We start from the raw sequence: 27,492 nt of genomic DNA on the forward strand, positions 1-27,492 counted from the left end.
AAATAGAGATAAAATCAATTACATATATCTTTTTTTTTCAAGTAGCACTTGCTATGTAAGTTCGAAACCAAATCATCATCTGGTATGTCAGTTTGGTACCATTATGTGGTGCATCAGTACATCTGGTATATAGAGTTTTTGTGTTCCTTTGCTGAATGGCCCTAATCTATCTTTTGATTGTTTTTCTTTTTTTCCATTAGCTAATTTTTTTTTTAATGGGTGTTACTTTAGAATAGGATTATTTTGTACATCTTTAAATGCTACCTTTTCAAGTCTAGTTTGCTTCCTCTATCTAATCTTCTGTGAACTAGAAAATAAAAGAGCCAAGCTTGGCTAGAGCTGTCAATAAAGTCAGAGTAAATTGACAGTCAGGAATCTTGTATAAGTAGGACATAGTGAGTTATCTCTTTAGGAGCTCAGAAGTCCTTTCCCTTTCTTAGGATTGGCAGTTATAGTACAGATGATTGAGTTGCTGGGAATATGATCTCTGAGTAAATACAGTGTGACATCTTTTTTCTTTTCTCTGCTTTTTAGGTATTGAATGTTAAATTTTGTTTTCTTAGAAATCTTTTAGGTACGCAAAGTCGTAATTATTTCTCTTTCAGAATTAAAGTCTGACAGTCCCAACTACCTATAGGCATGGTTTACTTAATGCAGTGGATAAAAACTTGTATGAAAATTGAGGCTTTTTTTTTTTTAATTATATACTTTTAGATGCCTCCTGGGAACAGATTGTTTAAAAACATTTTATACTGATTCCTTATGAATAAGAATAGTTACTAATTTATTTCAATTATATATTTAGATTTTTTACTATATTTTTTTTAACCTGTACATTGTTGTTTTTTTCTTTGAGATTCTCCAAAAGCAAGGAGCATTTCAAGGAAGTTAAAGGAATGTAATAAAATAGAACATACAGTAATCACTCAAGGATGATATTTAAAAATCTAAATAATGGTGTGACACTTTTTGGAGTTATATGTCTTTATAATCTAATTTATATTTGCATAAATATTAGAGCCATTGTTTTACTCTTGTTGGGTGACATTTATGGACGTCTTAGGGTAATCTTAGGACTTTTGTGATCTAGGCTAGGGAAGTCTCTGTAAAAATAGTGAGAATTTCATATATCACAGCATCAGCCTTGAATATGAAGACTTCTGATCAATTTTAAGATTTAGACATGGCCATGAAAAGGAAAAAAATAGTGGTGCCATGTTTCCATACAAGATATTAGTTCTTCCTTTTAGATTGTAGGCCAAACCAAAAACCAAACCCATTGTTGCCAAATTGATTCTGACTCACAGTGACCCTACAGGACAGAGTAGAACTGCTCCACAGGGTTTCCAAGGAGCAGCTGGTGTATTCCAGCTGCCAACTTTTTGGTCAGCAGCTGAGCTCTTAATCACTGTTCCATCAGAGCTCCAGGTTATAGGCACTCATTATTATCAATCTTCCTAATAATAGTAACAGCACTTATAGTGTGCCAGGCATTGTTAGGTATTTTATTTACATTATTTCTATTCTCCCAGCAACTTAATGCAATACATAAATAGTTCCCATTTTGCAGATCAAGAAGTTGAGACTCAAAGAAGTTAAATAATTTTCCAGAAGTCACAGGGCTATTAGATGATAAGATGTGATTAAAAGGCAAGCGTGTTTCTTCCGGATGTTTGGCCTCTTCCCATTGCATCACCTATTGTGTCCTATATTAAACCCCCTACCCATTGCCATCGAGTCAATTCGGACTCATAACAACCCTATAGGACAGAGTAGAACAGCCCTATACAGTTTCCAAGGAGCACCTGGTGGATTCAAACTGCCGACCCTTTGGTTAGCAGCTGCAGCACTTAACCACTACGCCACCAGGGTTTTCATATGTTATGTTATGTTATGTTATGTTATGTTATGTTATGTTATGTTATGTTATGTTATGTTATGTTATGTTATGTTATGTTATGTTATGTTATGTTATGTTATGTTATGTTATGTTATGTTATGTTATGTTATGTTATGTTATGTTATGTTATGTTATGTTATGTTATGTTATGTTATATATGTTATTAATATAGTGTCCATATAGTAGCTATGATTTCAGTTCCTTCTAAGAGGCAGGTATAGTGCTTAGGTGTGTTAAAAACATTCTTATTTGATTCACGTGGCACCTTTGTGAGATAGATATAATAATCTCCTTTTTTCAGATGAAGAAGCAGAGGGTCATGTACTTTAAAGAACTTGCCCAAAAAAGTACCAGAGGCCAGATCCACACCCAGCTCCAACACCACACAGCCCATGCAATCTCTTCTCAATGTAGTATTCCTAATTAATTGCGAAATTAGTTCCACATCTGTGTGTTGTATATATAGACTGGCTTTCACTTCAGCTTCCTTTCATAACATCACGAAGAACCAGAGAAGGGTGTGAGCCAACGCTGTCCCTCAGGTGCTATCGCACGCACAGCAGCAGGGCATAATCCATGATCTGAACCTGGGTCTGAGATTCCCCTGAAATTATATCAAAATGCAGGACTGTGTGTTTTGCTGGCGAATTGGATGAGATTTTGTTAGGCTCTCAGAGAGGTCTCTAACCACCCACAATGTGATAACAATCACTGCTTATCAGGAGAAGTGCTAAATCTGAATCAGCTTGGGCTTTGACTACCAAGAGTCTGCCCCTTTCTAAGTGTGACCTTAGGCAAGTTTCCTATCCTCCCTGAACCTGTCTTTCCATTTGTAAGTTAATATCATAATGAGGAAGATTAAATGAAATGATAATGTGAAAATGCTTCAAAAAATGTCAAGTAGGATACAAACAAGAGTATTTATTGTCTTCCGAAGCTTCCTATATAAAATGTCATGACACTAAAATTTTGTTCCTCTTCCTTTTATTAAAGGACTTTGAGTCTACTTATGCTCTTCCCTTTATATATAAAAAAAAATATATATAGCATCCAATAAATGTCACTCTTCTGTGGCATTTAAAAATCAGAGTAGCAGAATTTGCATTGTGAGATGGGAGTAGAATTTCCAGGTTCAACGTTAACGATGTTAACTCCTAGAACTGAGGAAGCTGTGTTTGAGTCCTGGAATCCAGATCCTTTTGGCTAGTCTTGTGATGAGTCTTACCTCCTGATAACCCTCTTCTCTTCCCCGCTGCTAACTCAAATGGAAATGCGTTCTCAGAAACTAGTCATGGTGGCCTTAACAGAGCCTGTTGTATTTGTAGAAACCGAATGCCCATTCTACTTGTCTGTCTTCATTGAAATAATAAAGGGAGCATTTACTTGTCAACATGATAAACTTCTGCAAAAGTTATAGAACCTATAAAATTAGTGTTAATCACTAACCATTTAGACTGACACATTTTATTGTTTGGTTTTAGAGACTGATTATCCCGTTTGGCATCAAGTCAATTCAGACTTATAGCAACCCAATACAACAGAGTAGAACTCCCTTAAAGTGTTTCCAAGGCTGTAATCTTTACAGAAGCAGACTGCCCCATCTTTCTCCCTAGAGAGTGATACACAGGCAAAATTGTTAATAAATATTTCAGCTTTAGCTTTTTGCCTTCCCTCTTACTCTTACCTTCTCCTCTTCTTCCATCACTCCTCCTCCCAATACCAGGTTTCAGGACTCTCATTCTTTGCCTGTAAAATTCTTTTAAAATTAGGCATTAGGGATTTAAGTTTCCCAGGAACATTTAGCTTTCAGAAAAGGCAGTGATTAATTTAAAGGCATAAATTGTAGTGAATTTAAGCTATCGTTGGAAAAGTTGGGAGAGACTACAGTACCGATTAAAGAGCACCTACAGGCCTCTCAGCCAATTGGCAAAGCCATCTGCACACGAACACCTCTGAGGAAAGCAGAGTAAGTGAAACACCAAATATGGATAGTTTGAAATATCAGAGAAAGGGAAAGAAAGTAGACACTTAGAAGTCAAAACTCTTAGATTCAGCAGCATTGGCTCTTGCCGGTGTGATTATAATTGTTGATTTAATTAAAATTACTTTTGCATTTGATAGAATCCAGGACACCAGTAATGGTTCTATGACTGACTTATAATTTTATAGTTTTATCCTTTTTATCAAGTAAAATTCTTAATGTTAGCATGCAGAGAGGTGTGCTAAAAGATATTCCTGGTAAAGACTTTCAAATATAAGTGGAAACTTCATTATCCTGTAATTTCAAAATTATCACTTTATAGTATCAATATGAAATGACAGTGCATGATAAATTAGAACTTCGAATCTTTAAAGACAAAGAAAAAAAACTCCGTAGAACTTCCTGCACTTTGATTACCAACCATTCTCTGTTGCTTGTTAATGATACCCAAAAAAAAAAAAACCTTTGCCATGGAGTTGATTCCGACTCATAGCGACCCTATAGAGCAGACAAATAGGGTCCAGCTGTATTATCTGTGCCTCTAGATGACCCAGTAAAAAGATCTTGAATAAAAGACAAGAGAATCGATATAGAGTTGAGTTGATGAAAGAAGAGAGTATTAACAGTTTAAGAAATCTAAAGCATATCTTTTACATATGATGTGTGTGTGTTACCTTTTTGTTAAACAAAAGGGAGAGATTTATCTTAATTATCCCTCAGGGAGGAAAACGTGCCTAAAAGGACGTGTCCATATGAGCTCTTCAATAAGATTATAAATTCCTTAAGGACATAATAATAATAGCAGCAGCTACTATGATTTATTAGTTGCTTCCTCTGTGCAGCACTTCACATTGCCTTATTCGCATTTAATATTCCTCAAAACCCTTTGAGATAGATACTATTACTATAACCATTTCACAGATATGGAAACCAAGCTTAGAAGAGCTAAGTAGCTTGTTCAAGGCCTCGCAGCCAGTAAGTAATGAAGCCAAGATTCTAAGCCTTGCCTGTCTGACTTCAAGGCCCCATACTCTTCACTCATGGGCGATTCTGTCTCTCTTTTATTGTCATTACACTCCACAGATACCCCAGCACAGTGCCTTGCACACGATAAAAAGTATTTGTGGAAATGCTACTGCCTTGGCTGAAAAATTCAGTCTCAACAGTTTTTAGAAACTGAAAGTGTTCAAGTAAGGACTTTTAGTAGTTTTTCAGCAAATAACAATCTAACCATTGCTTTCCAGTGCAGTATATTGGAAGTCTGCGCTTGGAGATAGTCTGTTAAAAGGCAAAGATTAAATGTAGCAAATTTGATTATTCTGAACTCATTCAGTATTTTGTGTTGTCTGATAGGTTTGTGTCTCTAATTTAACCAAGGGGAAAAAAAAAAATTTTTTTTTTTTTTTTTTAAGACCTAAAGGATTACAGAATAATGGTCATGTCTCAGTTTGTTTTAAATTTTCATCACAGAATGTTAGGCTTTACTACCTACTACTAGGAGACAAAAGCTACTAGGAGAAAAAAGGTATTTATAAAGATGCATGAGTAAAAATCAAAACATTAGATTTAAGAGAAACATTTCTTTATATGTTATTTCTGTTTTTAAACAGAAACTACTATTTCTGTTAACTGTCATAGAGTGAAATCCTTTTTAGGCTAAGCATTACAATTAAAATTAATTGGTATTTTGGGTTTACTGTGTGATATGCAATGTGGTTGAAAAAGCTGGGCCTTGGAATCAGCTGGACCCAGGTTTGAATCTTTTCCAGCTTACTGACTTTATAACTTTGAGCACAGTTTTTCATAGTTATCACCAGTTTCATCTATTAAATTGGGCTGATAATGCTTGTTTCACATGATTAAGTAAGATTACTTATATAAAGTACTTGGCACGTAGTAGGTACTCAGTAAAAAAGTTTTAAAGCCTTATTAATGTTTTGAGAGTATAGTTAGACCAAAATAAACATGTTTTGCTGCCTCAATATCCCCCAGCTTCTCAAGGGGAAACAAAAAGCACCTCTCACAGCCACAACCAAGTGTACCCTAATAATAATAAGGCCTCATTCCTCATTTCATGCCCTGCTAACCCAGTGACATTCAAAATGATCAGTCACTTCTGCTCTTTTAACAACTCCAACAAAGGCTTCAGCCCACAGGTTCCGTCTCTCTGGCTCCCCTTCTGCTTGGTGGAGCCTACCGTGGTGTGTTTCTTCCTGTGTGGTTTCTCAAACAGTGTTGTGACCCTAACTCTAGGACTTGTGAGTAATAAAATTTCTTTTATTTCATGGACCTCTTTCGTGTTCATCTCTTGTTGCCATACCTGACAGACAATTAAAGAAACCTAACAACTAAGTGACTGGAACAGAGAGCTATTCTTAAAAGAAAGTGACTCTTTTAAATGAAATTTTAACATTTATCTGGTAAAAATAAAACATTATTCAGCTGTTGGGGCTAAATTCTATGTCTTAGTTATTTAGTGCTGCTGGAACAGAAATACCACAAGTGGGTAGCTTTAACAAACAAATTCTTTTTCTCACAGCTTAGGAGGCCAGAAGTCCAAATTCAGGTTACCAGCTCTAGAACAAGGCTTTCTTTCTCTGTCGGCTCTGGAGGAAGATCCTTGTCTCTTCTGAGCTTCTGCTCCTTGGGCGGCCTTCATGTGGCTTGGCATCTCTCTTGCCCCATTTCTGCTCTGCTCGCTTGTTTGATCTCTTTTATATCTCAAAAGAGTTTGACTCAAGATACACCCTACACTAATTCTGCCTCGTTAACATAACAGAGACAACACATTCCCAAATAGGATTGTAACCATAGACATAGCGGTTAGGATTTAAAACACATATTTTGGGGGCACACAGTTCAACTCATAACAGTGTAGTCTTTAAAAATGAAGAAAATGTGAAACACACTTAATGTGCTTCATAAAGTTGCAGTAAACAGACCTCAAACAGCCCTTTTTACTGTACAGAGTCTGGAGTTGACCAAGCGAGGTTCAAAGTCCAGCTCAGCTCTTACCAGCTGCTTTGGATAAGACTCTTTGCATTTCTGAGTCTTGATTTTCTCATCTATAAAGTGGGGATAGTGATAGATATCCAGAGGGTAGCTGTGAGAATAAAAGAAATAATACTTGGCAAATATTAAGTGCTCAATAAATTTTAGCTATTATCATTATTATTGGAGCCCTGGTGGCGCAGTGGTTAAGAGCTCAGCTGCTAACCAAAAGGTTGGCAGTTCAAATCCACCAGCTACTCCTTGGAAACCCTATGGGGCAGTTCTACCGTATCCTGTGGGGTCGCTATGAGTCAGAATCGACTCCATGGCAATAGGTTTGGTTTTGATTTTATTATTATCGTTAGTAGTAGTAGTATGTAAACAGTAGTATGTACATTTAAAAAAAAATGTACATAGCTGTTATTATATAACTGTAAATTATAGTTTTAGAAAATCTTACTGTGTTTTACAGCTACTTTTTATGAATAAAATAAGGAAAATAAGTGATATTTGGACTGCAGTTGTTTAAAAAAACTCTTAAAATGCAAATGTCAGACTGTTGTTCTAACGAGAACATGGTAGCATTGGGTTAGTCTGTGGCTCATTCGTTGGCTTGGAAGCTGCTTTCACTGTTTTGCTGCACTGAGGGCCCTCGAGATGGAGAGAGTAGCAGGTGAACCAGGAATTCTTGCATGGTACCCCAAATCTATCAGGTGATAAAAGGTGCCTGTAAATGCTCAGTGTTGGTATCACACACTTCTCTCAGGGGAAATGAAGAAAATGTTCCCCAAAGATAAACCCTAGGGTGGTAGTAAATAAAAAAAAGTAAATAGCCCTCCTTAAATGACTAACAGCTCTTATGCCAAAGAAGTTTGGGCGGTGTCTATCTCAGGATATCAGTTTGTCAGTGGAAGAAAGCATAATTTTCTGCAACTAGACTGCGTTGCTAGTTTGCTGACATGGGATTAGAGTTTGAAAAACAGCAACTGCTAGTACTAAATATTTTTCATAAAGTCATCTTTCAAATAAAATCTGTTGCTGTTGAGTGGATTCCGACTCATAGTGACCCTGTAGGACAGAGTAGAACTGCCCCATAGGATTTCCAAGGAGTGCCTTGTGGATTTGAACTGCTGACCTTTTGGTTAGCAGCTGAGCTCTTAACCACTGTACCACCACCTTTCAAATAGTTATTCTAAAATATTTTCTCTCCCTATTGCACCTGTAACACACATAGCAGTATCTTCTCTCTACCAAATTTCCTTGTGTCACTCCGCCCTTTTACTGTCAAATTCACTGAACATCTGCATCAAACAGGATCTGCATGAGCCATTTGATTCCTGATGAGAAGAAATATAGAACAAATGAGTATGAGTCTTTTCTTTTATAGGCCAAAGCTTACCTGCAGATTGCTGAAGAAGTGGTGAGAAGATTGCCCCCTCCTCCAGAATGATTCTTCAGATGTCCTGGAACTTGATGCGATGGCTTTCAGATATCAGCAGGGTGGTGTTGGAATCTGTAGAAATTATAACAGTCATTTGTTGTATTGCTAAGGAAATAATGTCTTATTTTTAGGTTTGATTTGCTGAACAACCATTTACAAATAAAATTTTTATGTAACAACGGTAACATGTAGTCATGTTTTTTGAAAGCTGATGTGTACCAAGTCCAGCTGCACAGAACTGCAATTTATTTTATTGAGCTGCCATCTGAGGAATCATGAGTTTGTGATGTCACAAGCCCAACCCTCAGTTCAGAAGAGAACTGTGTACTTTTTGTAGGGCAATAGAGTTAGTCATTTCTAGGATTTACTAAATTTGAACATAAGTGTGACACCTCACCACTGGGCTCTTTGGTCTGGGTTTAAATCCTGCTGCTAATAGTATCTTGGACAAGTTCGTAATAGAGATGAATCTCTGCTTCTTCATCTGGACCAGACTCTATCCCAGATTTAACAAATCTGAGTCTTCAAGAGTGAGGCCTGGACATGTGTATTTTTAACAAGATTATGATGATGATTTTGGTGATGATTCTGATGGCAATAATAATAGCTAACATTTATCAAGTGCTTTCTGTATGAACTAGTAGTTTATCTTCCTTTAGTATGAGTCAGGTACTATTGTTATTTCCATTTTACAGATGAGGGGTCTGAGGCATGGAAAAGTTAAGTGCCTTGCTGAAGATTATTCTTCTATAGAATTGGGATTTGAACTTGGGCAACTAGATACTGGATTCTTCCTTTTGTAAACCAAAAGAAAAAGGGCGTTGTTAATTTCAAAAGAGGGATGTAGTATTCAGCATTTCCTAATTTTTTTTGGGCATTTGACCATGGAATTCTTTCTTTAAAAGGAACATTTCCTGGGATTCATGTTGCAAAGAATGCACTTCGAAAAACATGTACTTGTCTAGTTGTGGCTCAGAAGAGTCAGGGACTTCACAAGGTCAAATACCAAGATAGCTGTAAAGCTGCAAGTACTGATAAAAGTGAGTCATTACTTAATCCTCAGTTATAAGAAGGTGGCCTATGACCTTTGGCAAATATCTTGTCCTCCTTCACAATCTAGTTAAGAAGCCAGAAAATTAGGCAAAGAGTTACATGTCATTAAAAATGTGTTCACACACGTTCACAGAAAAAACCTATACATGAATGTTTATAGAAGCTTTATTTGTAATAGCCAAAAACAACCCAGGTATCTTTTGCTGGATGAATGGTTAAACAAACTGTGGTACATCCGTACCATGAAATACTACTCAGCAATAAAAAGGAACAGACTATCGATGTATGCAACAACCTGGATGAATTCCAGAGAATTATGCTGAGTGAAAAAGCCAATCCTGAAAGGTTATGGACTGTATGATTCCATTTATGTAACATTCTTGAAATGACAAAATTACTGAAAGGGAGAACAGATTAGTGGTTGCCCCGTGGCAACCACTAAGGAGGGGTGAGGGTGGGGGTTAAGTGGGTGTGGTGATAAGAGGACAACACGAGGGACCTTGTGACGATGGAAATGCTCTATACCTTGACTGTATCTATAACAATGTGATATTGTACTATAGTTTTTCCAGATGTTACTTTTGTGGGGTGTTGGGAAAATTGGGTAAAGAGTACATAGGGTCTCTTATTATTTTTTACAACTACGTATGAATCTATAATTATCTCAAAATTAAAAAGTTTAATTTAAAAAGACATGCTGCTGTAACTGAACTGAAATTCCCTAGATCAAATTGTCCATGCTAATTAATATCATGAATAAAATTATTTGTGGTAACACGCTATAGTATATCATTCATTACTCTGAGACAGAAGTAATAACTTTAAGTTGCAGATATTTGTCTTTTGTTGTCCCTTTTTATTGCATTGAGCTCTTCTGAATATCAAAAGCAAGTGCTTGAACCAAGCTTAAGTTTACCTGGAAAAAAAATTATTTAAGTAAGCTCCAGTGGTGTTAAAGATTGTGTGCCATAGTTTAATATATCTCATGGAGATACAAAAAAAAAAAAAACATAAATATATCATTTAGAGAAGATACACATATCTTTGCTCCACATATAAATTCCTCTGCCTCCTTCTCTTTCTCCTTCACCTGACTAGTCTCTGCAGATGCTTTAAGGAGTCACTGAAAAAATGCTGGTTAGAGTTTATATGCAGGTTCAGAAGTGGAAGAAAGGAAGTAGTTGTAAAAGCAAGAACTAAACTTATTCTAAAATTTGGCCTGTGGCAGCCTTTGCTAAGCTTCAAAGAGCTGACTTCAAAGATAGATTCTCAAGCTCAGCTAGTCTGCCTATTGTTGGGGGTAATATTTATTACTCATTCTTCACATCTCCATAGAATATAGGGAATTTTCATGAAGAGAAAGCTTTTTTTTTTTCTTTTTAATCCAGAAGAGAAAGCTATGGGAGGAATATCTTTAGCTGCTCTCTGCTTCCTCACTCAATTTCCAGGGATAATGAGGTGACTCATCTGATGGGTGGATTTCTTCCTGTCTACATTTCTCTGATTTCAGCCATATTCTGAGCTTTCTGAGGTAGGCTCTGCTCCAGCAGGGAAGGTTAAAGTTGTCCATCTCCGCCTCAGACTGATGGACTAGTCCATCTAATTTAGGGGTAGGGATTTTGTGGCCCATGTGGTCATATATCCTCTGATCTGACTTTTGTAAGTAATAAATCTATTATTTTTACCTTTATCTGAATTCTGTGTCTCTCAGTTCCAAACAGGGAAGAATCCTCCACCTCCACCACATCCCAAGAAAACATAAATTACATTTATAGAATCCTAGAAAGTTAGCACTGAAGCATATTTTAGAGTTCAGATAGTCCCACCATTCCATTTGAAGCATCTCTAGTCAAAAGCAAGTTCCCCGGAAGCTAGACTTTTTTTTCTTTTTTGCAGGGGGGAGGATTTTTTTTTTTGGTGAAGTATAACATATACAATAAAGGACAGAAGACATATGTGTACAGCTCAATTACTGATCACAAAGTGAACACCCATGTAATTGCCAACTAAGTTAAGAAGTACAACACTGCCAAGCATCCCAGAAGCCCCATTTTGTTCCCAATCACTACCCACTTCATCCCTTATCAAATTAATCAGACACTGATGGTTTAACATCTAAGTCAGTATCCCTAAATATTATAGTTTTGCCTATTTTTTTACATTTGTATGAAATGGAATTATACAGTATGTATTCTTTTGAGCTGACAGTTTAGCTCTGTTTCTAAGATCTATCATTATTTTTGTATGTAGTTGTGTTTTCATGTTCTTTGCAGTAGAATATTTCATTGTTGGAATATAGACAAATTATCCATTGTACTCTAAATCCACAGTAACAGATAAATAATCCCTTTGAGCTCATCAGTAGATTCTACACAGATGAGGAGTCAATGAACTTGAGATAGGTAAACAGGAACTATCCAAATTGAAGCGCAAAACTAATTTTTAATAAAATTATGCAAGAGATGGGGAGAATATCAAAAAGTCTAATCTATATGTGATTAGAATTTCATAAGGAGAAGAGGGAAGGCAGAGAGAGATAATGGCTAAGAATTTTTTTCTAATGGCTAAGAATTTTTGTTTAAATAATAATAAAAGGCATCAAACCAAGGAATTCAGGAAGCTCAGAAACCCCCAAGTGAGGTATTAAGTATCTAGATACATTGTGTTGAAACTTCAGAAAAACAAAGGTAGAGAGGAAATCTTGAAGGATGTAAGAGAAAAAATTTGTTACATTCAGAGGGACAAAAATAAGACCTGCTATAAATGGGGCAGTTCTACTCTGTCCTGTAGGGTCTCTATGAGTCGGAATCGACTCGATGGCACTGGGTGGGTATGCAGGCCAGAAGACAATGGAATGACATTTTTAAAGTGCTGAAATTAAAACAAGCAAACAAAAACTGTCAATCCAGAATTCTGTACCAATGAAAATAACATTCAAGAAAGACTTTTTCAGTAAAATCTAAGAAAATTCATTAACAGCAGACTATATTACAAGAAATGTTATAGGAAGTTCTGCAGTTAGAAGGAACCTTTATCTACATAAAGAAATGAAGATCTCTGAGAATGGTTAAAATAAAGATAAGTGTAAAAGATACTTATTGTCTTATTTTTAATCATTCTAAAAGATGCCTGACTAAACTAAAAAATAATAGCAATATATCGTGGGTTTATAGCATGTATAAAAGTAAAATACATGAAAACAATAGCACAAAAGATGGGAGGGATGTACTGCGGTATACTGTGAAAAGTTCTTACACTATTTGAGGGCTCGTATATAAAAAAGAGTGGCTAAAGCTATACATCGGAAATTTAAAATGACTACTAACCTTTTTTAAATTAGATTAAAAATAAGTCATTAATGGAGATGAAATGGAATTGTAAGAAAATATTTAATCCAAAAGCAAGCAGAAATAGAGGGAGAAAAAAAGCAAAGAACAGATGGAACAAATAGAAAATAGCTAATAAGATGGCAGACATTCTCTCAACAAAATAAAATTAGGTGCATATAAGAAGATGGCAGATTTTAATCCAAGCACATTAATAGTTACAATAAATTTAAATGTTCAAGGAGGCGAGCCAACACAGCACTATAGACAGAAGCACCACACCGTCACTCCACATCAAAGACTCAAAAAACTAAGTAAAACAGAGACAAACATCAACCCTGGAATCCTAAGCATCAAATGAAGAGATAACCAACTGGGGTCTTAAAAGCTAGTGAGTGGCCATCTAAGATGCATCAATTGGTCCCAACCCACCTGGAACAAAGGAGAATGAAGAACACCAAAGACACAAGGAAAGTATCAGCCCAAGGGACAGAAAGGACCACATAAGAGACTCCATCAGCCTGAGACCAGAAGAACTAGATGGTGCCCAGGTACCACCAATGACCGCCCAGACAGGGAACACAAAAGACAGCCCCTGATGGAGCTGGAGAAAAGTGGGGTGCAGAACTCAAATTCTAGTATAAAGACCAGACTTAATGGTCTGACTAAGACCAGAGGAACCCCAGAAGACATGACCCCCCAGACTGTCTGTTAACCCAGAACTAAAACCATTTCCAAAGCCAACTCTTCAGACAAAAATTAGACTGGACTATAAGACATAAAAAGATAGTCATGAAGTGTGTACTTCTTAGTTCAAGTAGGTACATGAGACTAAATGGGCACTTCTTGTCCAGAGGTGAGATGAGAAGGCAGAAAGGGACAGGAGCTGGTGGAATGGACATGGGAAATCCAGAGTGGAATGGAGGAGTGTTCTGTTACATTATAGGGAGAGCAACTGGGGTCACGTGATATGTGTGTATAAATTTTTGTATGAGAAACTAACTTGAGCTGTAAACTTTCACTTAAAGCACATACACAAAACCTCATCCAGGCGCCAAATGGAATAAGAAACTGACAAGAGAACAGACAACAAAGAGAGATACAGAGTGGAGGTCCCTTATCACTTAATGCAGCACGAATTCACCATCTTGGACTCCTGTCAGAGATTGACAGACAGTATGGGAAAGCAGCTTCACAGAGCTCCCAACAGGAGGCAGAGCCTCTGCTGGACCTGCTGTGCTGCACCAGAGCTGAGCAACTGGCCCTGCCCATTGGACAAGGTGGTGAGAAATATTGTGCCCTCAAATGAGCAAACAAGAAATGCACAGCCTGCTTGCTCAGACATAACCAAATAAGACACCAAGATGAAAAAACAAATGTACAATCAATAAATGAAAAAAAAAAAAAACTCCCTGAATGTCCTGAAGACAGCAGACAATATAGAAAAAAATATATGTGTATGTATATATATAAAGGACAGGATGGTTCCAGTAGGCATCCAAAGGAAAACACCACATGACTTTCCAGTAGAAGAAAAGGTACTGGAACTACACAATAAAAAAAAAAAAAAAAAAAAATAGGGAATATAAATCTCTAATAATGTGAGCTATCCAAGAGTTGGAGGAAAAAGCAGACAAAAATGGGGAAAAAATAGGCAAAGTCATGGAAAGACAGACAAGACAATGGAAGAATTCCGGAAAATAATACAGGAACAAAATGTCAAAATAAATTCACAACTAGAAATCATACAAAAACAGCAATTAGACATCCAAAAAATAAACAACAAGATTTCAGAAATGGTCAGTGTCATAGAAGGTCTGTGGAGTAGGTTTGAAACAATGGAAGACAGGATCCATGAAATTGAAGACAATAATTTTGTATGAGAAACTAGAGCTGTAAGTTTTCACTTAAAGCACACACACACACACAAAAACCTCATCCAGGCACCAAATGGAATAAGAAACTGACAAGAGAACAGACAACAAGGAGAGATACAGAGCAGAGGTCCCCTATCACTTAATGCTCACTTTGTTTTGAGGAAAAATCAGAAAAAAGAACAAAGAAAAATGAAGAAACGCTGAGAATGATATGGGATACAATCAAAAGCAAAAATTTGCGAGTGATAGGAGTTCCAGAACAGAGGGAAAAAATGGAAAACACAGAGAGGGTCTTGAAGAATTGCTGGCAGAAAACTTCCCTAATATCATGAAAGATGAAAAGCTGACTATCCAAGAAGCTCAACAAACCCCATATGCAATAGACCCCCAGAAGAAAATTACCAAGGCATATCATAATCACAGTCACTAAAACCGAAGACAAGGAAAGAATCCTGAGAGCAGCTCATGAAAAACGAAAAGCCACATTCAGAGGGGAAATAATAAGACTAAGTAAGCTGTGATTACCTGGCAGAAACCGTGCAGGCAAGAAGGCAGTGGGATGATACATATAAAACCTTGAAAGAAAAAGAATTACCAACCAAGAATAATATATACTGCAAAACTCTCATTCAAATATGACAGTGAAATTAGGACATTTCCAGATAAAGAGAAATTAAGGGAATATGTAAAAACCAAACCAAACTTACAAGAATTATTAAAGGAAGTCCTTAGTTTTGAGAACAAACAACATCAGACAACAGCCTGAATCAGGGACACAAGATCACACCAGCCAGATACCAGCCTAAGGAATGAACTCGCAAGGATTAATGAAAACTAAAAGATTTACAACAGGAAACTTGAGAGGTTAATCTGTAAATGACAACAACATCAGAACAATAAAAGAGGGAATAAATGGTGTAGGTATAGAACTTTCTAAGGAAAAGGAAGGCAAAGCTATGCCAAGTAATAAAAGACTGGTTCAAACATAGGAAGATAAGGGTAAATTTCAAGGTAATGACAAAGTTAACAAACCTACTCATCAAAATAAAGAAGAAAAAAAAGTTGCAATAAAAACAAAATCTACAAAAGCAAAATAAATGAAAAAGAAATCCACAAACAAAAGCAATTCAGCACAAGAGGCAAAGAGGAATAAAGAAAATGTTGCACCGCAAAAAAAGCACTACAAAATGACAGCAATAAACTCACTCCTATCAATAATTACACTGAACATAAATGGCCTAAATGCACCCATAAAGAGACAGAGTAACAGAATGGATTAAAAATGAAACCTATCAATATCCTATGTACAAGAGACACACCTTAGAAATAAAGATGTAAATTTATTCAAAATCAGATGTTGGAAAAAATTACACCAAGCAAACAGCTACCAAAAAAGAGCAGGAATAGCAATTCTAATCTCAGATAAAATAGACTTTAAAACAAAATCCACCATAAAAGACAAAGAAGGGCATTATATAATGATTAAAGGAACAGTCCATCCTGAAGACATAACCATAATATCTATGCACCCAATGACAGGGCTCCAAAATACATAAAACAAATTTCTAACAAAACTGAAAAGAGAAATTGACAGTTCCACAAGAATAGTAGGAGACTTCAGCACACCACTCTTGGTAAAGAACAAAACATCTAGAAAGAAACTCAGCAAAGATACAGAGAATCTAAAGGCCATAATCAGCCAACTTGACCTCATAAACATATAGAAAACTCCACTGAACGGTTGCAAAGTACACATTCTTTTCCAACACACATGGAACGTTCTCCAGAATAGACCACATCTTAGGCCCCAAAGCAACCCTCAACAAAATCCAAAACATTGAGATACTACAAAGTGTCTTCTCTGATCACAATGCCATCAAAGTAGAAATTAACAGCAGGGAGTGCAAGGAAAAAAAAAAAAATCATGTACATGGAAACTAACACCCTGCTTAAAAACCACTGGGTAATATAGATGGGATCAAAAAATTTCTAGAATCAAACGAAAATGAAAACACATCATACCAAAACCTTTGGACACAGCAAAGGCAGTGCTCAGAGGTCAATTTATAGCAATAACTGCACAAATCAAAAAAGAAAAAAGTGACAAAATCAAAACATTTGCTACACAACTCAAATAGAGAACAGCACAAGAAGTCCACAGCCACCAGAAGAAAGGAAACAATAAAGATCAGAGCAGAAATAAATAAAATAGAGAACAGAAAAACAATAGACTCAACAAAACCAAAAGTTGGTTCTTCGAAAGAATCAACAAAATCAACAAACCACTGGCGAATTGACAAAAGAAAAACAGAAGAGAAAGCAAATAACCCAAATAAGACATGAAATGGGGGACATGACAACAGACCGAACTGAAATAAAAAAGAACATAACAGAGTATTATGAAAAACTATACTTCAACAAATTTGAAAACCTAGCGGAAATGGACAGATTTCTAGAAACACACCACATACCCAAACTAACACAAACTGATGTTGAAAATCTGAACAGACCCATTATAAGAGAAGAGATTGAAAAAGTATTTTACCCCCCCCCCCCACCACCACACACACAAAAGCCCTGGCCCAGATGGCTTCACTGAAGAATTCTACCAAATATTCAGATTTTACACTAATACACTAGTACTACACAAATTATTTCAGAACATAGAAAAGGAAAGGATACTTCCAAATTCATTCTATGAAGCTAGCATAACCCTGATACTAAAACCAAAGACACCACAAAAGAAGAGAAGTACAGACCAATATCTCTCATGAATATAGATGCAAAAATTCTCAACAAAACCCTAGCCAATAGAATTCAGCATCGTATCAAAAAAATAACACACCACAACAAAGTGGGATTCATACCAGCTGTGCAAAGATGATTCAACATTAGAAAATCAATCAACATAATCTACCACATAAATAAAAGGAAAGAAAAGAATCAGATGATCATCTCAAACAACACAAAAAAGGCATTCCACAAAGTCCAATACCCATTCCTTATAAAACTCTCAATAAAATAAATATAGAAGGGAAATTTCTCAACTTAATAAAGCGCATCTATACAAAACCAACAGCCAATGTCATTCTTGATGGAGAGAGGATGAAAACATTCCCATTGAGAACAGGAACAAGACAAGAATGCCCTTTATCCCTCTCCTATTTAACATCATGCTGAAAGTCCTAGCTAGAGCAGTAAGACAAGAAAAAGAAATAAAAGGTATCCAAATTGGTAATGAAGAAATTAAACTGTCCCTATTTGTGGATAATATGATACTATACATAGAAAACCCAAAGACTCCATGAGAAAACTACTGGCATGAATAGATTCACCAGAGTCGGAGGATACAAGATAAACATACAAAAATCAGTTGGATCCCTATACACCAGTAAGGAGAACGATGAAAAGGAAATCAGGAAAACAATACCATTTATAATAGCCCCTAAAAAAAAAAAAAAAAAAAAAAAACTTAGGAATAAATCTAACCAGGGATGTAAAAGATGTATACAGAGAAAACTACAAAACACTACTGCAAGAAACCAAAAGATCTACATAAATGGGAAAACATACCATGCTCATGGATAGGTAGACTCAATATTGTGAAAATGACAATTCTACCCAAAGTGATTTACAAATACAATGCAATCCCGATCCAAATACCAACAACATCTTTATAGAGATGAAAAAATTAGTCATTAACTTTATATGGAAAGGGAAGAGGCCCTGGATACACTATTGAAGAAGAAGTAGAAGAAGGTAGAATGACTTGCACTACCTGACCTTAGAAGCTTCTATACAGCTACGATAGTCAAAACAGCCTGGTACTGGTACAACAACAGATACATTGACCAGTGAAACACAGTTGAGAACCCACATGTAAACCCATCCACCTACAGTCATATGATCTTCGACAAGGGCCCAAAGTCCATCAAATGGAAAAAAGTCAGTCTTTTTAACAAATGGTGCTGGCAAAACTGGATGTCAATCTGCAAAAAAATGAAACAGAACCCATACCTCACTCCATACATAAAAACTAATTCGAAATGGATCAAAGACCTAAATGTACAACCAAAAACTATAAAGATCAAAAAAGAAAAAAATAGAATCAACGCTAGAGGCCTTAATACATGGCTTAACAGGATATAAACCATAACTAACAACAATAAGCTAGATAATTGGGATCTTCTAAAAATTAAACACTCGTGCTCATCAAAAGACTTCACTAAAAGAGTAAAAACAGAGCCTACAGACTGGGAAAAAAATTTGGCTATTACAAATCCGACAAAGATCTAATCTCTAAGATCTACAGGAAAATCCAACACCTCTACAACAAAAAGACAAATAACCCACTTAAAAAAATGGGCAAAGGAAATGAACACTTTACCCAAAGAAGACATTCAAGAGGCTAACAGACACATGAGGAAATGCTTGCAATCATTAGCCATTAGAGAAATGCAAATCAAAACCACAATGAGATACCACCTCACCCCGGCATTACTGGCACAAAAAAAAAAAAAACACCAGGAAATAACAAATGTTGGAGATACTTCGAGGAGATCAAAAAGTCTTAAGTACTGCTGATGGGAATGCAAAATGATGCAACCATTTTGGAAAATGATATGGTGCTCCCTTAGAAAGCTAGAAATAGAAATGCCATATGATCCAGCAATTCCATTCCTAGAAATAAATATCCTAGAGAAATAAGAGTCGTCACACAAATAGATGTATGCACAGCCATGTTCGCTGCGGCATTGTTCACAATAGCAAAAAAGATGGAAACAACCTAGATGCCCATCAACAGAAGAATGGATAAACAAACTATGGTACATACACACAATGGAGTATTATGCAACAATAAAGTACAATGATGAATCTGCAAAGCATCTCATAACGTGGATGAATCTGGAGGACATTATGCTAAGTGAAATAAGTTAATCACAAAAGGACAAATAATGTATGAGACCACTACTATAAAAATTCACAAAAAGGTTCACACACAAAAAGAAACAATCTTTGACGGTTACAAGGAAGAGGACAGGTGGGATGGAAAAAAAACTAAATAGACAATAGGTAAGTGGTAACTTTGAAGGGTAAGACAGTACACAATACTGGGGAAGCCAGCACAGCTTGTCAAGGCAAGGTCATGTAAGCTCATAGGCACATCCAAACTCCATGAGGGACCGAATTGCTGGGCTGAGGGCTGTGGGGACCATGGTCTCGGGGAACATCTAGCTCAACTGGCATAACGGTTTATAAAGAAGATGTTCTACATTCGACTTTGGTGAATAGCGTCCAGGATCTTAAAAGCTTGTGAACAACCATCTAAGATATTCCACTGATCTTACCCCTTCGGGAGCAAGGGAAAATGAAGAAAACTAAAGACACAAGGGAAAGATTGGTCCAAAGAACTAATGAACCACAACTACCACAGCCTCTACCAGATGTCCAGTACAACTAGATGGTGCCCAGCTACCACCACCAACTGCTCTGACAGGGATCACAATAGAGGGTCCTGGATAGGGCTGGAGAAAAATGTAGAACAAAATTCTACACAAAAAAAGACCAGATTTACTGGCCTGACAGAGACTGGAGAAACCTCAAGAGTAGGGCCCCCAGATATCCTTTAGCTCAGTAATGAAGTCACTCCTGAGGTTCACCTTTCAGCCAAACATTGGATAGGCTCATAAATGAGACTAAAGGGGTACACCAGCTCAGGGGCAAGAACTGGAAGGCAGGAGGGGGCAAGAAAGCTGATAGTAGGGAGCTCCAGGTCAAGAAGAGAGTGTTGACATGTCATGGGGTTGGTAACCAATGTCACAAAACAATATGTGTACTGTTTAATGAGAAACTAGTTTGTTCTGTAAACCTTCATCTAAAGTACAATAAAAAAAATGTTCAAAACATACTAATTAAAAGAGAATGTCAGATTGGATAAAAAAGCAAGAGTCTACTATATACTGTCTAAAAGAATCAATTTTAAATATAAAGACACAAACATTAAAAGTAAAAGGATAGAAAATATATACATTCCAATTATTAATCAGAACAGAGTTGGAGTTGCTAGAATAATATCAGACATGGTAGACTTGAGAACAAGGAACATTAACAGGGAAAAAGAGAAACATTACATGATAATGAACTTGTTAAATATCCAAGAAGATATATATAACAATCCTAAAAGTGTATGCATCTAACAAAAGAGCTTCAAAATACAGGCAGTAAAAATTGATAGAACTAGAACTAAAAAAGGCAAATTCATAGCTCAACATTTCTCTGTCAGTAATGTTCTGTCTCTATGGGAAAAAAAAGATGACAGAAAATCGTAAGGATTAGAAAACTTGAAGGATGCTAACAACCAAAATTTATAGATCACCCCACTCCAAAACAACAGAATACAGTTTTCAAGTGCTTGTGGGACATTCACCAAGATAGACCACCTTCTAGGCCCTAAAACATACTTTGAAATATTTAAAATAATTTAAATCATATAAAGTATCTTCTGTGACCATAACAGAAGTTAGTAACAAAAACATACCAAATATTTGGAAATAAAACAATTCTAAATTGCCCATGAGTCAAATAGCAAACAATATCAGAAATTATAAAATATTTGGGACTATCCGGAAATGAAAACAAAATATAACAAAATTTGTGGGATTTAGCTAAAGCTATACTTAGAGGTGGAAGCCCTGGTGGCATAGTGGTTAAGTGCTACGGCTGCTAACCAAAGGGTTAGCAGTTCGAATCCGCCAGGTGCTCTTTGGAAACTCTATGGGGCAGTTCTACTTTATACTTAGAGGTGGAAGCCCTGGTGGCATAGTGGTTAAGTGCTACGGCTGCTAACCAAAGGGTTAGCAGTTCGAATCCGCCAGGTGCTCTTTGGAAACTCTATGGGGCAGTTCTACTCTGTCCTATAGGGTCTCTGTGAGTTGGAATCAACTCAATGGCACCGGGTTTGGTTTTTTGGGTTTGTACTTAGAGGGACTTTTATAGTATTAAACGGTTATATTAGAAAAGAAAAAAATATCTGAAATCTTTGAAGTAATCTTTCATATTAACAGCCTAGAAATAGAAATTATATCTAAAGCAAACAGAAGAGTGAAAATAATAAACATAAGAACGAGAGTCCATAAAATTAAGAAGAAAAGCAGTGAAATCAAAAGCTAGTATTTTGAAAAGATCAATAAAATCGACAAACCTCTAGATTTAGAAGTTAGATATAGAGATTAAGAAAAGAGAGTAAGGAAGAGGACAGAAATTGCCAATATCAAGAATGAAAGAGGGAATATTACTAAGATCCTACAGATATTAAAAGAACAATAGGAAATTTTACAAAACAACTTTATGCCCCCAAAATTGACAACTTAGAAAATGGACAAATTCCTTGAAAGATACTACCCACCATAGCTCACTCAAGAGGAAATATATAACTTCAGTAGTCCTAAATCACTAAAAGAAATGTAATTTGTAGTTAAAAACCAACAACAATAAAAAACTCCAGCCCCAGATGCCTTTACTTGCAACATCTATCTGACATTTAAGGAAGAAATAATCCCCAACTCATTTTATGAAACCAGCATTTCACTGGATAAAGACACTACAAGAAAGCTACAGGCTGATATCCCTCATAAACATAAACACAAAAATCCTCAACAACGTATTATTTAATTGAATTCAGTATTATATAGAAAGAATGATACATTGTGACCAATAGGGTATTATTTTGGTAATGCAAGGTTGGTTCAACATTTGGAAATCAGTGCAAACAGCAGACTAAAGAAGAAAACCCATATGTTTATCTCAACAGATGCAGAAAAAGCGTCTATTATGATAAAAATTCTCAGCAAACTAGGAATAGAAGGCAATTTTTTCAACCTGATAAAAGGCAATTACAAAAAACCTATAGCTAGCATCATACGTAATAGTGAAAGACTGACTGCTTTCCCCTAAAATTGGGAACAAGGCAAGAATGGCCAAGCTCACCGCTTTTATTCAGCATCTCACTGGAGGAAATACAGAGGGTAGAGTAAACCCCATACAATTTTGAAAGAGAGGGTTAGAGTTGGAGGACTTTCACTACCTGACTTCAAGACTTATTATAAAGCTGTCGTAATTAAGACTGAGGTATTGGTATAAAGATAGATATGTAGAACCATGAAACAGACTAGAGAGTTCAGAAATAGTAACACACATGTGTGATAAATTGATTTGCAACAAAGAGGTCAAGGCAATTCAGCGAGGAATGGATAATCTTTTCAATAACAGTGCTGAAATAACTGAACATCTTTTGCAAAGATATGAACTTCTCCCTATACTTTACACATGTACAAACGTTAACTCAAAATGGAGCATAGACCTAAATGTAAAATCTAAAACTATGAAACTTCTAGGAGAAAATCTTCATGATCTTGAGATTGGCAAATACTTTTTAAACAGGACACAAAAATCACTACGTAACGATGGAAGAAAAAATCGATAATTTGTACTGCATCAAAATTAAAACTTAGCTGTTTGAAAGACACGGTTAAGAAAATTAGAAGACATCTTATAGACTTGGAGAAAACATTTGCAAAATACATATCTGGCAAATAATTTGTATCTAAAATATATAAAGAATTCTGGTAACCCAATAAGAAGACAAATAACCCAATTTAAAAGTGGGCAAAAAATTTGAATGGACACGTCACCAAAGAGAGACCATTGGCCAATAATAAGCACATGAAAAAATGTTCAACATCATAAGTCATAAGTGAAATACAAATTAAAACCACAATGTGATACCACTAAATAGTCCTTATAAAGGCTACAGTTAAAAAAATTGACCATACCAAGAGTTGGTGACAGTGTGGAGCCACTAACTTTCATACACTATTGGTGGGAATGTAAAATAGTACAACCACTTTGGTAAACAGAATGGTTCATTCTTAAAAAGTTAAAGATGTACTTACCATGTAATCCAACCATTCTGCTCCTACATATTCACCCAAGAGAAACGAAAGCATATATCTACACAAAGACTTATACAAATGTGCTTAGCAACTTTGTTTATAATATCCAAAAGCTGGAAGCAACTCAAATGCTCATCAAAAGGTATATCTGTTATGTCTATAAAATGGGATACTTCTCAGCAATAAAATGGCATGAATTACTGATACAACATGAATGAATCTTAAAATAATACTGAATGAAAGAGGCAGGCAGGAAAGGGTACAACCTGTATAATTCCATTTATATATAATTCTAGAAAATGCAAACTTTACTTGACAAAGTAGATCAGTAGTTGCATGGAGACAAGTATAGGGGAAGGGTGCAGAGGAAGGGTGGATTAAAAGGAAAAGAGGAAATTTGGAAGTGATAAAATGTTTCATTACCTTGATTATGGTGATAGTTTCATGGGTATATAAATAGGTCAGAACTCATCAAACGGTACATTTTATGTAGTTTATTGTACATCAGTTATACTTCAATAAAGCTGTGAAAAAAAAATGATGCACAAATGCATTGCTTCCTGATATTGAATTATATTTTTCAGAATAGCATTCTTAGAAGTTCAAAAAAAAAAAAAAAAGTAGTTGCCATTGAGTGGATTCCAATTCATGGTGACCACATGTGTGCCAGGGTAGAACTGTGCTCCACAGACTTTTCATTGCTGTGACCTTTAAGAAATAGATCACCAGGACCTTCTTCCAAGGTGCCTCTGGGTGGGTTAGAATTGCCAGCCTTTCGGTCAACAACTGAGTGGTTAACCGTTTGCACCACCCAGGGGCACCTATAAGAAGTTAATCCTTTTTAAATGCCTGCCTGAAATGTTGCATTTTCCATATATGGTTATTTTCAATTTTTGTGTGTGTGTGTGTTCTTTAAAAAATGAAACAAAACAAAACTAAGGATACTTAATTGAAAAACTAGACATGCATTATCTCTTCCTTTTACTAGTTAGTTTGAGTGACTACAGATATTTGGAGTCCAGGTTAAAACTTGGAGGGCAACCAATTCAATTGTTTCTTACTTTGTCACATTTTATTGTGTGATCTGAGGCACCAAATTGTTTTCATATTTAATATTATTAACAAATAATCTGGATTAAAAGTTGCACAGAGAGTGTAATAATACTAGAACTTGGTCATAGACTACTTTTCTAATGAGAAACCTTTATTTAAATAACATTTAAACCCAATCTTCTGTTTAAAGTATATCAATGCTTTGAGCATCTTGTTAAAAACTGAAATTGGTGACCTGTATAAATGGTGATGTGCCACACTTTCAACTTATTAACTGAAAAGTACCTGACATTTTTTCCACATAAATGTCAAGTTGGTAACAAAAGATAACTTGGTTAGTAGATAAATTATGTTTAATGCAAAAGAAACTCCTTTAATGGAAAAGAAGAGAAAAAGTGGCTCTGTACTTGAAGATTTTTTTTTTTTTAAACTATTTTCCTACTCTTTATTCTTATTTTTAATCTTTGGTAGATATTTTAAAGTTCCATAGTATTTAGTTTTTGTTTCAGTTCATTTATACTCTATTCCTTTGGTAATTTTTATACTGCAGGTTAGTTTAATTCTTTACAATGCCATCAGTTGTCTTTTAAAAATCATATCAAGCAATAACAATTTTCATTTTTAATTGAGAAATAAGATATGAACAGCAACTTATTTTCAACTATATCTGTTTCAAGCATTAAAAAATATTTTGAAGAATATGGGTATTGCAGCTGTTGAATTGTTGTTTATACATTATTTCTCACACTGTGCCTAATGGATTTAATTATGGTACACACAGTCATTTCTTTATCATCTCTTCAGATGGAGAACACTACAGACACATTGTAAGCCACCATAAGAACATATTATTAGGCTGTCTCTACTTTTAAATATTGATTTGCATTTTTCTGTTTGAGCTTCCCAATCCTGGAGCTTATTTGCAGTCCCTTGCAAATAGATTGTTAAACACTGGCTTTCTCTTATAGTTCACTATCGTAGTTGCTCGCCTAGATCAAATACAAGAGAAAGCCAACATATCTGCACTAAAAGACCTTATTGTGACTGAACCTTCCCCACCTAGCCCCACATACCACCTTCCCCCCTTCCTGCTTGCCCCTGCCATGCTGCCACAGCTAGAGAATACCTGGTGCTCAGGCTCACCACCTCACCAAGCCCACACTGCACCTCCCCTCCCACCACTCAACTAGCTGCTGAACAGTGGGAAGTGAGCCTGTACCACTCCCTGTCTGACATCCCCGCCCATCTGGTGAGAGGCTGTGAGTGCTTCCATACCACTGGACCATCATCAGGAGGCAGACATTGCCCACTTAGTCTGCCCTCAGCCACCTTGCCAAACCAGTGTACAGTGAAGCAGGGTTGCCCTGCCTGCTGATGCCCTGCCCACCTACATAAGCTGTTGAGAGCTATCATGCCCACAGATGAGCAGGCAGCAAAGCATGTCTGGCCTGCCCACCTAACATATCAAAGTAAAACAAAAAAGCAGGGCCAAGCAAACAAATATACGATCAATAAATAAAGAAAATAATATCTTAACGTTTTGGAGTCAGAAGACAATATCAAAACCTATAAAAAAGCAGGACAAGATGGCTCCTGCAAGTGACCAAAATAAAGAATCAGATAACCTACTAGTAGAAGAAAAGGCAGTGAACTACCTGATATGGAATTCAAAGGACAAATATTTAGGACTCTCTAAGAGATTAGAAAAGAGATCAAGGAAACAAAGACAAAACCAAGGAAAAACAGACAAAAATGGAAAACACAGGCAAAACCAACAAAAACAGCCAAAATCAAGGAAAACATAGAGAAAGCAATAGAAGAATTCAGGGAAATAATATAAGAACAAAATGTCGGAATAAAGAAACAATTAGAAATCACACAAAAACAATAACTAGAAATCCAAAAGACAACAAAATTTCAGAAATGAACAACTCAATAGAAGGTTTTAGGAGCAAATTTGAAACAATGGAAGATAGAATCAGAGAGATTGAAGACAAATCCATGAATGAAGAAGACCTAATAATTATGTGGGATACAATTGAGAGCAAAAATTTGCATGTGATCAGGGTTCCAGAACAGGGGGAGATAATACAAAGCATAGAGAGAATTGTTGAAGATTTGCTGGCAGAAAACTTCCCAAATACAATGAAAGATAAAAACTGACCATCCAAGAAGATCAATGAACCCAGTACAGGATCGATCCCAAAAGAAGTCACCAAGGCATTTCATAATCACATTTGCCAAAATCAAAGACAAAGAAAGAATCCTGAGAGCAACTCAAGAAAAACTAAAGTCGCTTACAAAGGGGAAACAATAGTACTAAACTCTGATTACTCAGCAGAAACTATGCAGGCAAGAAGGCAATGGGATGACATATATACAAAGCCTGGGAAGAAAAAAAACTGCCAACCAAGAATAAGAGATCCTGCAAAACTCTATCTCAAATACGATAGCAAAATTAGGACATTTCTGGACAAACAGAAATTAAGGGAATTTGTAAAAAAACAAACCAAACTTACAAGAAATATAAAAGAGAGTCCTTCAATTAGATAACCAAACCCATCAGACAACAAATAGAGTCTAGGACGCAGGACAGCATCAGCCAGGTACCAGCCTAATTAAAGAATTCTCAATAATAAAACAAAGTTAAAAGACTTAAAACAGGGAACCAGAGATGTCAATCTGTAAATGATGACAACGTCAAAACAATAAAAGGAGGAAAAAATGGTGTAGGTATAGAACTTTCAAATGGAGAAGAAACCAAGACAATATCAAGTTACAAAAGACTGGTTCAAACTCAGGAAGGTAAGGATAAATTTCAAGATAACCATGAAGAAAGTTAACAAACCTACTCATCAAAATAAAAAAGAAGAAAAACATAAAGACTCAGTAAACATAAAATCTATAATAACAAAAGAC

At 36.0% G+C, this 27,492-nt stretch overlaps 1 protein-coding gene across 5 annotated transcripts in view; it reads left to right on the forward strand.

Annotated features, from left to right (window-relative positions):
* NUBPL (NUBP iron-sulfur cluster assembly factor, mitochondrial) overlaps window positions 1-8,498 on the forward strand; it is a 250,736-nt gene extending 242,238 nt beyond the window's left edge. For all 5 annotated transcript variants that reach the window (XM_049897604.1, XM_049897606.1, XM_049897607.1 and 2 more), the window contains one exon: window positions 8,260-8,498. In XM_049897604.1, the coding sequence (XP_049753561.1) occupies window positions 8,260-8,322 (63 nt within the window). In that variant the 3' untranslated portion in view covers window positions 8,323-8,498. The remainder of the gene's footprint in view (window positions 1-8,259) is intronic.
* The last annotated feature ends 18,994 nt before the right edge of the window (window positions 8,499-27,492 follow it).

The sequence above is a fragment of the Elephas maximus genome, chromosome 10, assembly GCF_024166365.1.
Source record: "Elephas maximus indicus isolate mEleMax1 chromosome 10, mEleMax1 primary haplotype, whole genome shotgun sequence".
Classification (NCBI taxonomy): Eukaryota; Metazoa; Chordata; class Mammalia; order Proboscidea; family Elephantidae; genus Elephas; species Elephas maximus.